This window comes from Orbicella faveolata, unplaced genomic scaffold (assembly GCF_042242905.1).
Source record: "Orbicella faveolata isolate gen_17 unplaced genomic scaffold, um_ofav_v1 contig_13, whole genome shotgun sequence".
NCBI lineage: Eukaryota > Metazoa > Cnidaria > Anthozoa > Scleractinia > Merulinidae > Orbicella > Orbicella faveolata.
Window position 1 is genome coordinate 23577684 of NW_028301540.1, and position 18904 is coordinate 23596587.

The 18904-nt window shown below is 38.4% G+C and overlaps 1 protein-coding gene across 3 annotated transcripts in view; it reads right to left on the bottom strand.

The window, feature by feature from the left end:
• Positions 1 to 16563, bottom strand: part of LOC110040479 (uncharacterized) — a 79932-nt gene extending 63369 nt beyond the window's left edge. For 2 of the 3 annotated variants that reach the window (XM_089285854.1, XM_089285852.1), the window contains exons 1-5: positions 12623 to 13041; positions 5513 to 5665; positions 3667 to 3942; positions 1324 to 1377; positions 596 to 871 (exon numbers count right to left, since the gene is read on the bottom strand). In XM_089285854.1, the coding sequence (XP_089141980.1) occupies positions 596 to 871; positions 1324 to 1377; positions 3667 to 3942; positions 5513 to 5534 (628 nt within the window). In that variant the 5' untranslated portion in view covers positions 5535 to 5665; positions 12623 to 13041. Of the gene's footprint in view, positions 1 to 595; positions 872 to 1323; positions 1378 to 3666; positions 3943 to 5512; positions 5666 to 12622; positions 13042 to 15724 lie in introns of those variants that run through there. The other variant, XM_089285853.1, reaches the window with a different exon arrangement.
• Positions 16564 to 18904: the final 2341 nt, after the last annotated feature.

The window sequence follows — 18904 nt, forward strand, 5'->3', positions numbered from 1 at the left end:
AACGGTAGTAAAACCGAATTAATGTTGCACAGGTAAGTAATGAACGGTTGCTTGAAAACAAGCGGCCCTTCAAATGACTGAGTAGGTTGCAAGAGAAGGAGTCACGCGCACACATTAAATCAGGTCCTCAAATTTGTCGGCAAGCTCCAAGCTAACTGCATGGCGGAACGAGAAAGTTTTCTTTAGTCCAGGTATCTTTCCACCAACCTTGGTTCGCACAAGGAGGCAACATTGCAAACTTTTTAAAGTACCCCCTCCAATCACCAGCGAACTTGTCGCTGATCGTTCATTACCTTTTTTCTACCTTTACGTAGTTTTTGAGACAACCTATAGTGACTTCACTAATTACGTAAGTAACTGAGTGACTTGACCTAGTCTATTCTCGTAAAACAGGCGAATTCCCTAAATTACGTTAGACAGCTCAGTTTAATACCACTTGCTAGGGAACAGTAAGAGACACGGAGAGAGTAAATTATAAGAACACAACACAGTGACCCCAGCCCGGACTCATACCCAGACTGCTTTATCTGGAGTTCAGTACACTCAAAAGCACTAGAACACTACACCCACGTTACGTAACGTTGAAAATAAATACCTTTGATGTAACAAAACTTCTCTACCAAGTCCTGACGCTGTACAAGTTTATGTTGTAATGCATCACACAAAGCCTGATAGGTCGCATCAGCACCTTTGTTTTCTTTCCAGCGCTTTAACATGTGGTATCCCTTTTCAGACAATTGGTCATGAGCTTTATTTATCTCTAGAAGGGTTGGTCCATTTACTTGTAGGCGACGCCCAAGCTTACTCCAATCCTTTGCAATGTCAATACCTAATTGTTCTAATTCATCATCTGTGGGTGTACCTCGTTTTACTAGAAAGAGAATTAATTCAAATAAATTGTATTAATTCAAATAAAACAAGTAAATTGTTACTGTCGCTGGGCGCTTTTCATTTCGGTTGACTGCACCAGAGTGGAAAGCGCCGTCACAGTTTTGTTCGCTTCAAAATTTTCAATGACTACGAGGTTTAAACAGCAAATATAGAAGCATACAGAGCACTGATACGTCGACACGGTGACTTTTTATAGCCCATGACGGCAGGGACCTTATACAAACCACAACGCAGCGAAAACGTCGGAAAACAAAGGGTTTAACGAGTTGGACAATGGCTCTGCACGAGTTATAAGTCTTTCAATAATATAGTTCTGTCAAATTACTCATATTTCTTTAGGTAAATACATTCCATCTTTTACAATGTAGCCATGTAAGAAAATCTAAAATATCTTTTAAAACAATATGAATAATTAAGTTATATTAAAGGTACCTTTGCTATTACGTCTTTTTCGAGGCTCTGCGCTGATTTCTCGTGTTTTGTTTACTATGGTGAAAAGAAAGGTAGTAAAACCGCATTACTGCTGTACTGTTACTTAATGAACAGTAAATTGAAAACATTGATATTGAAACAACACGAATAATTGAGGTTTGAGTGGTGGTGGGGGGGGGGGGGGGGGGGGTAAGAGAAGGAGTCACAAGGATCAAGTCAGTCGTTTAGAAATTCTAAGCCAAGTTTCAAGCTAACCGGTCAAGATTGATGATGATGCAATAATTGTTCTCAACTATAACGATCTTAATTAACACGTCTAACCAATGTTATGTTTTTTGGAAGCAATGCACCTCTGGAAGGACGGTAACAATTTAACAAAAAAATGCAACAACTAGTATTTCTAAACTATCGATATTGCCGTTGACCTTATTTTGAAACATCATCCCAAATTTTCCATCAAAAAACCCGACCTTAAGAAATTGTTTTCATTTGCCACATCCGAGACTCATTTTCTTTTCAATGGTAAATTTTATGATCAAGTCGATGGGGTAGCTATGGGCTCCCCTTTAGCACCTATTTTAGCTAATCTTTTTCTTGGATTTCACGAAGAAACATGGCTAAATAATTTTAACAAGGCCGACATCTTACTCTATAGGCGTTATGTTGACGATACTTTTTGCGTCTTTAAAAATGAGCGGGATGCCATGTCTTTCTTTGAATTCATCAATTCTCAACATCCCAACATCAAATTTACTTTCGAGAAACAGAACGACGGTAAACTTTCCTTTTTGGATGTTCTGATTGACAACTCTTCGCATGCCTGCGTTTTTTCAGTTTTTCATAAAAAAACCTACACTGGTTTCTTAACAAATTTTTTTAGTTTCACTCCGTTTCGCTATAAAATTGGCCTTGTCCGTACTCTCATTGACCGAACTTATAAAATCAACAACACTTCTTCCGGTTTTGAAAACGATCTGATCAAGCTTTCGGACACTCTAAAACGTAACTCGTTTCCTTCACACATCATTGAAAAAACCTTCAAGCGGTATCTTAACAAGCCTTCTGATCAAAAAAGCCGCAACGTTAATGATGAAAACAATATACGCTATTTTAAGCTTCCTTTTATCGGCCAGTACTCTAGAATAACGGAACTCAAACTACGGCAATTACTTAAACGTTTTTGTGAAACGGATCTTAATATCAAATTAGTTTTTACTTCTTTCAAAATCAAGAATATGTTCAGTTTTAAAGATCGTACTCCTGATGCTCTAAAATCCATGGTAGTTTATCAATTTACTTGTGCGGGATGTAATTCCTGTTATATTGGTGAAACCAGTCGCCATTTTTCTACCAGGATTAAAGAACATACAGTAAGCGATAAAAACTCGCATATTTTTAAACATCTTTCTCAATTTTCTTCATGCAGGGGCATGTACACACCTTCTTGTTTTCGCATCTTAGACTCAGCGAATAGCTCTATTGATCTTAAACTTAAAGAAGCCTTTTATATTAGTAAGAACAAACCTGACCTTAACAAACAGTTACATCACTTCAACACCTTTTTAACTCTGTAATTTCCGTTTCCACTGTTTTGTAATGCATATTGTAAATAATTTATTCATATTTTGTAGTATATAACTTGTGTCACATATCATTAGTCACTCTATTAAACTGAAGATGGCATAAGCATGCCGAAACATGTCTTTAAAAACTGTTGTACGTTTTATGCAATATTTATCATTATTGCTAGTATTACGAACTAGTATTTCCTTATTTCCATATCTCTATCTTTGACTACCAGTGTTAAAAATTCTTATTGAATAATAGCAACAGCCAAGCGCTTTCGAATTGAATGTCTCTTCCGTGAAAGCTCTCCAGGCATCTTTCCGCCATCCTTGGTTTGCACAAGGAAGCAACATTTCAAATTTTGGACCACGTACGGGTAGAAAGAAAGTAACGAATGATCAAAGACTGGTTCATTGGTGATTGGGGGAGGAACTTAAGTCTTAGATCTTGGATCTTAGACGTGGTCCATAATTTTCCATCCTGACTTGACTAATTACGTAAGTGACTCTATGACTTGATCTGGGGCATTTTCATAATAAAAAGATGAATTTCCTAAAAGACGGCTTTAATGGGTGGTTTTAGTCCTGTTTATTACCACCTGCAAGGGAACTCTGAGAGGCCCTGAGAGAGTAAGTTGAGTTGCCTATAAAAACACAACACAGTGATAAAAACACAACACGGTGACCCCAGCCTTTGGCTCCAATCCAGACTGCGTTGTCCGCAGTCCAGTACACTGAAAACCGCTGAAAATATCAAAATATTATAGCAAATAATTACCTTTGAAATAACAAAACTTCTCTACCAAGTCTTGACGCTGTACAAGTTTATGTTTCAATGCGTCACACAAAGCCTGGTAGGTCGCATTAGAACCGTTGTTTTGTTTCCAGCGCTTAAACATGTGGTATCCCTTTTCAGACAGTTGGTCATGAGCGTTATCTATCTCTTGAAGGGTTGGCTCATTTAATTTTAGGCGACGCCCGAGCTTACTCCAATCCTCTGCAATGTCTATACCTAATTGTTCTAATTCATCCTCTGTGGGTCTACCGCGTTTTACTAGAAAGAAAAATAATTCAATACAAATAAATTGTTATTGTCGCTATTGCTCATAAAATGTAATAAATAAGCCCTTGCTTTCTTAAATTCCCTATTAAAGCCTCCCTAGTATTGTATCCCAATAACTTGTGGTATAAACCGGTATATATTTTACCAAAGATTAAAGCAGATATTTGTGCGCTGTCAAAATTAGTAAAACATCCCCACTGCACACATGCAATTGCCCTGATACGGCAAGCTAAGTTAAGGGAGGATACCCAATCCTGCCCTAAACACCAAGTTGCCAAGACAGGAAGAACGAGAAACCAAGAAGCAACACTTCACATACAACTTCAAACTATATCCCTCACCTTGCTCAGAATTCTCAACCCTTCCTGTGTTCGTTTGATGTTTAGTCGCAAACAGAAATAAACTATACAGCAGCCGACAAGTTATTGGGGTGTGGAATGAGGCTACTACCAGAAGCCGCCCTGAGCTGGGGAAGGAAATGGCAAGCATCTAATCGATCTAATTCGGCAAGTCTGGATTCCGTTAGATCAAGAATTCTGTTCAGTTCGAAAACCTGTGACTAATTTTTCGCTGTGTTAGCAATGCTTAGGGAAAGCAATTTCAATAGCAGGGCGTTTGTATTTAGAAAGGTTCTCTACTCAATCCAACTGGCACATCCATCATCCAAAAAAGCTAAGTTACCAAACATGGAGTCAAATACGTTAAGTACTGATTTTGATGTTGAAGATACGCGCGATAAAATTTATCTCTTGCCAGTGAAACCTATGTATGGTCCTTTCAGTACCGTTTGTTGAATAACATATTGTTTACCCATGTTAAGCTTTTAAAAATTGGGTTGTTGTTGACTGATCAATGTACCTTTGTAATCTAAATGAAGAGACTCTGTATCATCTTTTCTTTGAATGCTCTCACGTGCAAGCGTTTTGGGAATGCTTCGTTGATTGGTGGACAGATGTCGCTGACGAAAATTTAACGTTGACACTCAAAGATGTTATCTTGGGTTTTCCAGAAAGGGACGACGTATTAAATTATCTGCTGATTCTATAAGTAAAGTGTGTATCTGGGAATGTAGGAGGCCAAACTGCTCTCTAAATTTTAATTTATTTATTATTATTATTATTTTTTTTTTTTTTTATGCATAAAACTTTTAAAAAGATAAAAAAAAAAAAAAGAGATCGAAAGATACCTTGATATAAAGAATGGGACTCTTAACAATTTTAATAGAAGATGGGGCCTTTTCTTACATTTAGAAGTGCAATGATGGCTCGCTACAGTCACTCTATAAAATAATTAAGCAGTTACCCAAGTTATTGTTGTCATGTGTGTGTATGTAACCCAATCTTCTGCCATTCACCCCCACTTAGGAGAATTTATATCGCGGGAAGTCATTTGACATGCAGCTTCCGCAACTGTTTTTGCAAGATGTGCATGAACTCTCTCAATTGTTTCCTTAAAGGTTTTATAAGCTTCTGCGCCTTTTCTTGGTGGTATATCAAACATTGTTCCACATTGTTGCTGTCGAGTCAGGTGATATGCCTTTATTTTACCTTCGTAGTTTTACCTATCGCTAAAACCTGATTCATGTCTTTCACGAGCGTCCCTCTGCACTTCCTCAATATGTTTCTCTGTTACTTTTTGCCCATTTATTCATCATGTGGTATTGGCGCGTTCGTCCTTGTTCCAGCTGCCATTTTGTCTCCTGGCTTTGCTGAAGCTGTTGTAAGAAGAAAGACATTAACAAGGTTAAACTTGGGTGATTTGTAAAGTTAAAGTTTTGTGTGGTCTGTCTGTTCCAGTATATTGATCCATCGTCCCGAAAAAGTTGCAAGATGCATTGTTCTGAACAAAATTGCTGTAAGGCTGCTACAATTTGTGAGTTACCTTTTTCTTGTCTTTAATCTGTTTATTTTTCTTTAATTTAATTTAATTTTATTGATTTTATTTTTTGAGCTGTGTATTTTGATTGACTACTTCGAAACTAAATTTGTTCCCAGACGTATTGCGAAGTCTAACACCCTTATGGTGGCTCAAAACAGTTTCCGGCACTTAAATTTTGATAGATCGTTATAACCACTCTTTATCATTTGATGCTGCAATCATGATATCACAAAACTGCTTAATCATTGGAATCATAGGGTTCAGAGCCACCTTAAATTTTTGAAAATTTAAGGTGTCTCTCGACCCTATGTACAGAATTTTTTAAACTTTGCCAAAAGTTGCGTCTTATTTTGATAATATGAAAAAATTCACTGTGCCGTTATTGTATGCCCCTAAAGCTGAAATTAAGGGTGTTTTTAGCAGGTCATACTTTGCTATGGCAACCTATTGTGAAACGAAATGATAACAACGTGTTCATCAATGATTGGGCGGTGTTTTGATACCATGATTGTACCATCAAGTGATAAAGAGTGGTTATAATGATCCATCAAAATCTAAGTGCTTTGAATTTGGCTTAGGGTACCTGACCTTCATTTTGCACTTTTCTGATTCCAAGGTCAGCACGACGTAACAGACTATTAGCCAATATTGCCCACGAAAACTTCTCAATGATTATAGCTTCTGGGTATCAGAAATTCTCATTGCTCTATGGAACGGAAATTTTTAATAACAGCTTCCATCGATTTCTACTCTGTCTCGCGAACAACGCTGTCAAATTTGGCTTGAACAGCCCCAAGATTTTCAACCTTTGGCTTGGCCTTTTCTGCTCCAAAGGCCAGCTCGACGCAAGAAACCTTTGCCCACGAAAACTAAGAACATCCCTGTATCGGCATTTCCCATCGTTCGCCATAATATTAGCCCTAACACTGAACTCCCATAGGTGACAAATCTACTGGCACTAATATAAGGTCGAAAGCGTTCACAACGGTATTACAAAAGCCATCATTTGGTGTTATTTGCAGTTAGAAATTAGTTTAGGTTAGAATCTGTTTTAGATATGTCAAATAAACCATAACCAGAAAGCAAACAAGGCAAGTTTCTATTTTTAGTGCAACAATCGCCGTCACGTGATAGCTTGACCTAGAAATGTAAAATATTCTTTGCTCAAATAGGGGGTCTTCACTGGATTAAACGGATGAGAACTTTAACTTTAACTTTAACCTTTACTGACGTCACAGGTTGCGTCTTTTTTTCCATTTAAACTGGCCTACACATGCACTCTTTTGGATTGTCACGGCTTACAAGCCCAGAGAAGTTCTGCGCAATAGGCTAAAATAATGGGAACTGAGTTTTGTCTCCCTCTAACACTGGGAAACGGGATTGGTCACTGAGTTTTAAGAAAAATAAAGAAAACTGGCAAAGAGCTGTGCCGAATCTAAGGGGAAGGGGGGAGGGGGGAGACTTCCGGGGGTTCGGTCAAAACCCCAATTAAAAAAACTGAGCTATTGTCACAAGTTGACTTGACCTCAGAATTCCGGAAATCCTAGTTCCGAGGGCCTCAATTTTAAAAGTTTTCTGGGGGAGGATGCACACAGTCCCTCCACAAAAGACCGCCTTTGGGGTATATATCTCAAACACCCTTCTCTAAAGTCCGGTATCCACCCAGACAAGGAGGACATCCATAAGACTCGGCAAACATTCATAGTGAATAAAGTGCCTACAGATATTTATGATGGTCGGGAGAGTGCATTTCGAGTGGGCGAAACAGCATCGGAACAGGCTTAAAGACACAGGAAAAAAGCGCCAAAGGGAAAGGAGAGAGGCTAATGACGAGTGACACCTCCTGCACTCCCTCTTTACTTGTCCCAGCCCTTTTTGCCTCTTGTCTAACTCAACTCCTAAACAATCCCCTCGAGACATCGCCGCTCGCGTTCAAGGCTTCGCCGCTAAAACAAAAGCACTCGCGCTCGAAATCACGCCAGCTACGCAAGCTAAAGCATTTAGCGCTCCAGACAAAACTTGTAAAACCGGCACAAAAGTGTAGTTACGATCTGTTTTAAGTGCATCTGTTGATTCATCCGAGCTAAATGTTTATGAAAACCACTATGACTGATTTTATGCTCTCGAAACGTGACATATACGTGAGAGCAAATTTATCGGACAAAACCAAACCGTATTTAACGTCAAGAATTGGAGCAGTCCAACAACCTTTAAATGGGCCGTAAAGTTTACTAATAACAGGTTTTTCATGCAGTAGGTGACAAATCTGTTGCTCTCAAAGCAAAATAAAGTATGCTAAAAATTTTCGTTCAAAATTAGATCACCAGTACCTGATCCATGCAAACGAGATTAAAAAAGAATAATAAAACAAAATAAAATAAATAAAATAAAATAAAATAAATAAATACAAGGTCAGTTAGTAAATTGTAATCCATGTTGTATTTATTTTGAACATGGCACGCAAGAATGTGTATTTAAATACAGCCAGCTTAGATTGAAAGTTGGCAATTCGTTATTCCTAATTTTATTGTTGATCTTATTTATTATTTATTTATTTATTTATTTATTTTCAAGCTTCACGTCTTTTAATTTGACTATTTGAGATTTTGGCCTTTCGCACGGCTTCGGTTTCAGCTCTAGCCTGCGAACGCAGATGTATTTTTGGCTGTCACCTGGTTCCGCCGAAAAATAACGTCTGCGAACCCGAGCCAGGAAACGATTTCTGTGACGTAATGACTTTTGTTTCTCCTTGGCCAATCAGATTCCGTGATAGAATGAAACTCGAGTGCTCCTCGCAGCGAATACGGAACCAAGTGACAGCCGGAAATACGTCTGCGTTCGCAGGCTATTTCAGCTCTGGCGCAAAGCCAAATCTGATAGGTACCGTAATAGGTCACTGAATAGAGGAGTTTATCCCGTGCAACTGTCAAGCGTCTACTTCCTGCTTTTATATGCATTACGTCCATAGACATCAGTACTGATATCCTAAGACATTATTTAGCTGTAAATGGAACTGAACTGAACTGAACCTACACCACAGATCAATTAATTTGTTGCTCGAGAAGGCCAACTTGTTCCGATTTCTGAAGGTGAGGCTCGTATGTTTCATGAGATAGCTGCTGATCTAAAACTCTGCTTGCCCTATCTACTTAGCTCTGTACCGAGTAATGCTAACGGAGTGTTGAAGATAACAATAAGAGCTTAAAAGGGATCCTTGTGAGGAATGGGAAACAAACAGTGCCATAGCGTCAATTTATTTTATTATGAAACAAAGCACTTTTTTCCACTGGAATGATCAGTTTAAAATCTTTGTCAGTAAAGGGGGCATTTTCATTGCCTAAACCAATTTCGGAAATTTTATTCGGTTCAAGCAACGTAGTTTGACTTCATTTTAGTCCACCATTTCGGACTTACGATGTGTCTGGATCAATGAATTACACACATAAAGACGTTTTAAACTTTGTTGTTGTTGTTGTTGTTGTTGTTGTTGTTGTTTTTCTGTCGTCGTAATCTCTTGGCTTGCCAGACATTAATAAAGAAAGTAAATTAACTGATTAAAAATTCTAGAAAGGAAGCGACGTTCCCGGGGCCACATCAGTCTTAGCTGGTTTTCATGCGACCTCAGTCCAGGTCGAAGTGGAATCTGGAAATGTTGATGTTGCTACCCCAGATACTTTCGCCATTGTAAAAACAGTGGCTATTCATGTCATACACTCTTTAATTAAACCGCAGGAAGTCTGTAACGCCTGCCCTGCCAAACACGAAAAAATAATCTTTCGCCATTTTAGCAAGCATGGTACATTGCATAGCGAAACCGTCCACAGATGTCACATTGGCAACGAAAACACAGAAAATAAAACTTGTGGGTTCTGGACGGGAGTCGAACCCTTGCTAAGATCAGTTCTCCTTCCTTCTCGATGGGAATAAAAATTCACTGTGCATGCCTGGTATAAACAAAGGCTGTTAATCCCCAGTTATCATCATCCTGATCGTCAACATCACACGTTTATCGACGTTTTAGTCAAGAGGAAACAGTCTCTACCAACCGGGGACACTTACTGCATTCTTTCTCATATATTACGCAACGGTTTTTTTTTTTTAATCCTTCTATATTTTGCGTTATCACCAGAAACTGATTCATTTAATTTTTTTTTCTTTTTTCCATGTTTTTTTTTTTTTTTTTTTTTTTTTTACAATACACCTCTTCGCTCTGTTTGCGTGAGTTTAGCCAGACTGACAGTGTCAAACGATTTGACACGGTAGTCAGGTCACTAACTCCAAACATTTATAAACATTACAACGTCTGCTGATAAGAATAATGAGTAAAATTCTTTGTGCCCTGGAGTCACAAATCAAAAGCGCAAAGAATCGATACAACATTTGATGTACTTTCACTGAACGTATTGTCAACTGGCGGCATATATTTGACACAAGCAGTTTAGATTTGGATCGATTGATGGAAGCGTGATTGTCATTCATGTTGTATTTTGAACGTTGAGCGAAGCCATGTCTATTTTAATACAGCCCCTTCTGAGTCACCTCTGGGAAAAACATAATTGAATTCCAACATTTGAACCAAATGCTTGGATTAGTAAAGATACTTCCACCATTGTAAAACGAACACATAATCAAAGACTCTCTAATAAAATCATAAAGAGGCAGTTATGTCTACCACGCGAAACATAGCAAAGGAGACTTCCGCCACTTAACGAAATTATCCACAAGATGTCACATTATGCAGAAAAGAGAATACAGAATGGAAAACGAGAACTGTGCGTCCCCAACTGCTGACCTGCGAACTACGAGAGACTCGTAGGCAATTACACTTTTTATGCTTAAATCAGTTCCATTTCCTTCTCATTAAGAATAGAACTTTGCGGTATAAAAGACCGTCCCTCTAAAACGTTCAGTTTAGAAAATTGTAAGTAACCGACTGTGAAATCTCATGTTATCATTATGACTATCATCATCATCATTATTTATCTATTTATTTTCTTTCCTATTGTGAATGTAAAAGTTGTTTCAATGATGATTGGACTCAGTAACCAAAACAGTTAATTAACTTGTCATTCATATTGCATTTTGTATGTGGCACGTGGGATCTTGGCCTTTCGCGAGGCTTCCGGTTCTGCTCTGCGCAAAGCCAAGTCTTATAAATGCCGTGATTATTCCATGCTGTGCTTATCACGCGTCTTCTTCCTTTTTCTGCATCACGTCAATAGGTCCAAAGTTTAACTATCAGCTGAAAAATAGCACATTTTTCAACTTTGTGAATTCTAAGATCTCAGATCTGCAAAAATTACTGATGGATGAGAAACAGGTTGACCTAGGCCTCCTATAGAGTCTATCGCTTCTGCAACGGGACACAATTTAGCCATGGAACTACGGCCAGTAGACTGGTGAAAAAATAGCTACCTTTATATTTTGCCAAATTAATAGGTATTACGTGGTTAAACCAGTTCCCCTAATTAATTGCCACTCAGTCAAAACCTTAATTCCCGGTATATACAGAAACAGAATTCCTCTTTCTCTTTTGCAAATTGAAATCAAGGTGGAACTGAGTTACTCAGTGAGAGCGTATATATCGTTTTTACTGTCACGCAATAAAATAATAATAATGATAATAATAATAATAATAATAATAATAATAACGATAATAATAATGCAATAAATCAAAGACTATTCAATGGATAAAGTCAAAAAATTGTGGTCTTGTAGGAAATAAATAAAGAAGACCCTTCTCCAGGTTTTAGGTTTGTGCGTTTTCCCAAACTGCAGATATTGGTCGAAATGTTTCGCAAAAATATACCGAGCTCGGTATGGAAACGCCACGTTGGACCATGTCTGTGGTGCACCAATATGCGGCCGGAAAATAGTGTACGCATCTGGAGCCTCGGCGACTGATCATCAGTATTGAACAAACAAAGATGTACATAAGGACTTTTCCTAATGATATAACTTCTAAGAAAGCTAAAAATCATGAGATAGGGATATATTTTTCGACAAATGCGATCGGGCTGTTAAATTGTGAACAGACAAATATATAATTTACCCCCTCTTATGCTTGATGAATATAAAAACATTAGTGGCTCTTTAGTTTTCGATTTAAGAAAATGAGACGTCACGTGAAAACGAGCTATCGAATAAAGATCAGACTATGCAAATGTTCTTTGTGGATTAGAAGTGCAGTGAATCGAGTCAACATTTCGAAGTTTTACCTCCTGAACGATTTGTTGATGAAAAGAAGTTGACTAAAACAGTTTGCATCGTGCCTGCCTCTGCTGTATAAGATGTACGTTATGTAGGCGAAGCGATCTTACCATAGAGTAATGTTTGATGAAAACTGTACTTGACAGATATGTTCGTGTTTGATCAGGGGCAGACAGTGTAACGTAGGAATACGCACTTGATAAACGAACACCGTCTCTTTGAAAGTTAAAGTTGTAAATATGATCCTCTGAAAGTTAAAATTTAATTTCCAGAGCAACAAAACGTGCTATATTTGAATTGTTTGACAAGCATATTAAGGTGGAAACGAAACAAATAGCCACAAATGGCAGACACAGGGTTATGCAATCACCTGTCAGGACGTGGCGTGTAATTCACACAGTTCTACTCCACTAATAAAATGACACAAATAAACCTCCATCGAAAGATTATTGAGGGCAAATATTGTTGATTACACTTTCGCTATACTACGTGCTGAACATTAGTGTAACAGCTAAAACCACAAGAAGTCGTAAATTGCTTTTATAAGGCGAGCGCCCTATAAATCTTGTCCTAAACCTCTTACCTCCTACACGTTTCGCAGTTGTTCTTGTCTTCAAAGTCAATGTTGGCTTTTTGGTGTTTCTCCTTTGTTTAGTCTTCGGACTTTCGTAGACTTCGTACTTACTGCAGTATTCTGGTATTTGCAACTAATTTATATGTAAGGAACTGACTACGGCTGATAACTAGTAATTAGGTACTAAGCTATTTTTATGGCAAGATGACCAATCGGGCAAAGTTCCACTGATGCAATCATCTCAACCCGGCAGCATTTCATTAACCGCTTTATGGGCTCTTAATTCTCGTCAAAAATTCAAATTAGTTGCACTTTGTTGCTCATGTGATTATTTACAGCTACAGAACATTATGACTCCGAAGCGTAGGCTAGGATTGCGAACAAGTACTAAGTTACCGACGAAATTCACGCTATGCATAATCTCAAAAAAAAAATTGAGCTCATTTCTTCATCAATCCACATCAGTGAAGAATAATTATTTGTTACTCAAACAGGGGGGCCCACAGTGGGTAAAACTGATGGGGACAAAGCTTCGCTAAATCCAAAACGAGCTATTTTAACCATCATCGATGATGTGTGGAAGGGTTGTGATCATTTTCCATTTAAATTGCAAACGAACCCAAACAGCGTCTGCGTAGAAGGCTAATGGGAACTGGAATTTACTTCTTTCTTGTAATGGGGAGTGGGATTTAGACGCTGGGACTAGGATTAGGCAATTGGGAATGGAACTGGTAAAACTTAACACAAAACTGGTACTGAGTCGGAAGCACGTCCCTACCATTCTGTCAATGTTCATAGCTTGAATGAAACATTTGCGAATCAAACATAGTTTTCAATATAGGCGTATTTATGATGTTCGAGTAAGTACATTTTGATCGAGCGAGCACCAACAGAGCATGGCCAGGGAAAGAGGAATTAATTATGTGAGGCTGACTGACAAGTGATGCCTAACTCGTTTTCTTGCCCCAGCCCTCTCCAAACTGGCCGCCAGATTCGTGAATGAAAACATTCATTGCTCTTCCATGTCAGCAAAAATGCCTGCACTACAAACAGGTAAGATAAGTTAAGGTAAACCATTTATACACGATAAAAAAATAATGTATCAGCAGAAACACCGATGGGGTCTTGTCTTAAATCTAAAAACTATTTAAAAGACTATCTATTTAGCTAATATTTAGAGAGCTTAAAACATATCTTGCAATACAAATGAGCCAATAAAAGCTAGCACGTGCAAAAAACAGGTGTCGAACTCTGCAAATTACACGCGGATAACAGCGGAAACCACGCAGACCTATGACCTCTAACGTCTCTACTCTGGTGAAATGTCCTCCTAAAAACAGGATTACTGCTTAGCGAAATATTCAAAGATCCCCCTATTGTACCACACAAAAGGGGCAGATCCTCAAGAATATACTACTTCGAGCAAAACTCTCAAAGCGGCTATTACAGGTGGATAGGAGTTGTGTAGGCCTGTCACCCCATTGTTATCACGGAGTTATAGTGTTGCGTGACATGAAGCTAAGATCACGTTTGTCGAAAAACAGATGCTTATCTTGGGATTTTTAGCCATTTTAGGACTTAAAGTAATAGGAAAGTGCTTGTGTAATTGTTTTTGATTCGGTTCAGATAATCAGGTGTCTAGATAGCCAAAGTGCGTTCCAGATGTTTACTCCATACTAGACTCTATAATTTTGCACGGAACATTTCGACGAATATCTCAACTTTGGGACAACGCACGCACCTTAAACTTGAAGAACTGTCTTCTTAATTTATCGTCTATAATATCAAAATTTCTTGGCTTTATCCACTGAATGGTTTTTGATTTTATTTTTTATTGTGCGACGATAAATACACTCTATAACATGGTAGCTGGTATACATAGACCTACGTACGTACAAACATACATACATACATACCTACTTTATTTATTTCAACGCGTTAAACTCTTCAATGAATTATTATTTAGGTCTTATTAACCGTACCGAACAAGAGGTCTGTGTGGGAGAATCTTGACCAAGGTGAAATGAACCCAGAGTCACATACTCTCCAAACAAACTATAACGTTGTAACGTCTTCAACGAGAAACACCGAAATGGAAGCTTTAATTCTGTCGACATTTCACCAAGGCATTTTTCAGTGAAAATGAAAATGTTCACAGAATTTCACTTGGGCAAAAAGAATGTAGAATCGAAAAGGAAAACTGTGAGTCCCAAACTGTGCTGACCGGTGAACTACGAGAGACTCGTGGGCAATAACGCTTTTCATGCTAATATCACTTCCGCTTCCCTCCCATTAGCAATAAAGCTTTGCTAGACGTGGTATACAAAGACCATTCCTCTTTAACGTTAAGCTTAAAAATTAAAATTAACTTACTATGAGCTCTGATTTTTATTTATTTTCTTTCTTATCGTGAATGTAAAGGCTGTTTCAATGTTTCTATCTATTGCGTAATCACCGGTAACTGATCCGTCCGAACTGATATTTTTTGAAAGCATACACAACTCTTCATAATCACTTCGCGTGAGTTTAGCCAGCCAGAAAGTGTTAATTGCCTAAATGCCAAATGATTTGACACGGTAACCAAAACAGTAACTTCAAACATAACATTACAAGGTCAGCTGGTAAATTTTCATTCATGTTGTATTTTGAATTCGGCACGTAGGAATGTGTATTTAAATAGAACCAACTAAACATTAAAGCTGGGAATTCGTTATTCATATTTTTCTTCTTTTTTCAAGCTTTCTCTTTTAATTAATTTGACTATTTGAGATCTTGGCGCCGGGCTTTCGCGCGGCTTTCGTCTGTGCGCTGGTGCACAGCGAAGTCTAAAAGTGCCCTTATTGTTCCCTAAAGGAGTTTATCCTGCGCATATCAAGTGTCTTCTTCCTTTTTATGCATCACGTCCATTGGTCCACATTTTAACTTTCAGCAGAGAAATAGCACTCAGTGTTCCCTATCTTTGGGAATCCTACGATATGAGTTCTGAGTTTTACTGATAACTGATAAATAGGCTCACCTAGGCCTCCTATAGCGTGCATCGCCTCTGCAACGGGACTCAATGCAAACGCAAATTAATGAATGGTAAGTCGAACACATCTGACTTAGGCTTACCTCCAGCTAACCATGGAACTACGGCCTGTAGACTAGTGGTAAACTAGACTGTTCTAGTACACTCTGTGTGTTAACAATTACGTCTGTATGCTGGGACCAGTTTCCCCCAGTCATTGCCATTAGCAATAAAGCTTTTGCTTTAACAGATCTTTAACAGCACGAGAAGAGCATTTGGAGAAGAAACGCTTTAATGCCAAAAAGATCCTAACCGTCGCGTTACATGATACAACTGACGGCTAAGGAGGCATAAATTACGACATACCTATTCATGCTCTTATTCGCTCATGCACATTCTTGTACGTGCATTCTTGCACGTTTTAAACATAAATTAGCACATTATCACACCTTTCTGCCTGGTATAGACTGAAACAGAATTCTTCTTCCTCTTTTGAAAATTGAAATCAACTTAGAATTGCAACTCAGCGAGATCGTATCGAATGAAAATCCGATGAGAGCGGTTAAATTCTTTGTGGTTTAGAAGTGCAATGAATCGAGTCAACATTTCACTTTTTAACTTCCTGAACGTTTCATCTACATTCTTCGTAGTTGTACATTCACTGCGAACAAAGCTTTCCATTCAACGCCAATAATCTGGAACGAAAGAAGGTCATTATATGTCGAATCACGTCTAAACACACGTGAAAAAAGACTTAGGCAGGAAAAAAAAAAACAAACAAACGTGAGCGGACAAAACCGGGAATGGTGATAAATCAAGTAATCCTGCGATGATGAACGAATTACACAACATGAAACCTTCCTCTCCTTCTCCACCTAAACCAAATTCAGATCTACGAACTGAACTTAAATACACCAAAGTGCCTACGAATGGATGTTCAGCACGCTGGGCCGACGTAAATGTCTTGTTTACGCAATCAAAGCCATCACAATAAACTCTGAGCTTGCGTGGAGATGCTTGTCCGGGCGTAAAGGAACGTTTGATTAATCAATCTAAAACAGATCTTAAGGAGTAAACACCCAAATGATCTGGAATACTTGTCTGAGTATGTCGTTAGCAGTGGGAGCCACGTACAGTATCATCATGCTCGGCAATTGAAGTTATTGTGTAGAAAATATCGCACAAGTACACAGCCTAGGGTGAAAAAAACAAAAAAACAAAACAAAAGCGCCAGGAGAAACTTAGTACATGGAGCTAAGATAGATTGTCAGTACTTTAGGTGACCATGCACGGCTGCCAATGGCTTTAAGCTGTTCGTACACGCAACCAATCGCAAATTCCGTAAGTAACGACTTCCGAAAGTAGGGAGCCCACCCCCATCCCCCGAAATAGAGGGACTAGGGTTCAAAAGTACAATCAGTTTTCCAATCAATAACCTGAATAAAGTACGATGAACTGATGACGATTCAACAAGGGAAGGTATCGTTTATGCCAGGAGGCGTCATGAAGCGCCCTGGTAAAACAAACCCTGCAAAATTTTCATCAAGTAACAAGAACGTGCTAACAGGACGTTTTCTTCAAATTAAAATTACTAAAATTGACAACTTTGCATCATTTTTAACAGGAACGCATTAAAAGAACGTTTAATCAAATTAAAGTTGAAAACTCGACCAGAGCAGTTAAATATTTATAAAGCAGGCTAATATAGCAGCGCATTATGAACGGTAAAAATAGTTTAAGGTCTCTCACATCACGGTTGACATATGAAGTGCCCATCCATGTGCCAGCAACATAAATTTGAACAGAAACGAAGATTCAAAAACGATTTATAAGAGCTCAGTGTTTTTTACAAATTACACCCACAGCGTCAAAGGAATGCAGTCCTGTTCTCATAGAATTTGATTAAAAAACAAAACAAAACAAAAGAAAAGAAAAAACAAAAACAAAAACAAAAACATCAAGATAGCAGCGAGTTCCGTGTCACTAACGCCAAGTAGAAAAAGAGTCGCCCCTGAACACAGGCTGAAAAGTTTAGTTATTTAGAACGATCGGCTGTAGTGTCGCAATTGATGTGCATTCGTTAGAAAAAATGCTAAAAGCTGCCTCTAAGATGGTGCGTTTTTATCCGAGAGTGAGAGCAGCTGAAGGACCGTCTTTCAGACCTGTCCCTGCTGATTTTGCGAGACTAGACACCTCAACTAACGCGCATGAATCAAACTGAACTTGTTTCTATATCGTATGTTTGTTTGTTTGCTTTTGCAGAATGTAGCCATGAATAGATTGCTTAGGTCGTTGGGTTTCTAATTCAGAGAGAAAATAGATCCGTTTGACTGTACACATATGGTAGTACATGTTTCAATGGCAAAAAAAGCCGGCACTGCCACGTTAATCGTTTGGCTTCTTGTTATGGCGTTTTCTAAAGCCAATATGATAATTTAAAAAATATACTTTCTTTATCTGTTCATTTCAATCGTTTTGTACATCCTGATCGTGCGCGTGAAGTGAATTTCCCATAGGGATCAAAGATTATATTTAAGGACAGTGCCTACTAAATAAAAAAAAGTTTTTGCGCCAGGTGAGGACCACGCGGAACAAAGTAGATCTTTGTAAGAGCTATTGGAACCCACAAAGAAAAAAGGGGATAGGCACGCATTTTTTTTTTTTTTTTTTTGAGATAATTAGCCTTGAATCTCAACGGAAATGCTGACATCAGCATTTTTCTAAAAATAGAAGGAGAGGATATTTCTTCACAGATTTCCATGAGCCTCCTAAATTTAAAGCAATTAATCAACGAGCCCTCAAGGATCACCCAGACCTCAAGAACTTTAGTCGATTTAATCTTCACTCTTTTGCCCGAACTCTATGTATTTGGAGTTTTACCGATCGGCTTCTCCGATCACTCGGCTATATTTGGAATTAGGAAACTTCACAGAGTCCCTCTTCCACCACCGAGAATGATTGAGATCAGGAATTATAAACACCATAACCCTGCTCTGTTTTGTGACGATTTAAAAAATATCCTTTGGGATATTTTGGAACTTGAACAAACTCCCAATGAGGCGTGGCTATTTTTCAAAGATCTGTTTCTAACAGCAGCGGAAAAACACGCACCAATTGTAACACGCCGTGTTCGCGGAAGATCGGTGCCCTGGTCAACGCCTGAGATTAAAGATGTCATGAAAAAGCGTGATTATAAACATAATAAAGCGATATTAACAAATAGTGAGCTACATTGGAGTAATTACAAAAGATTACGCAATGCTGTCAACACCAAAATGCGTAAA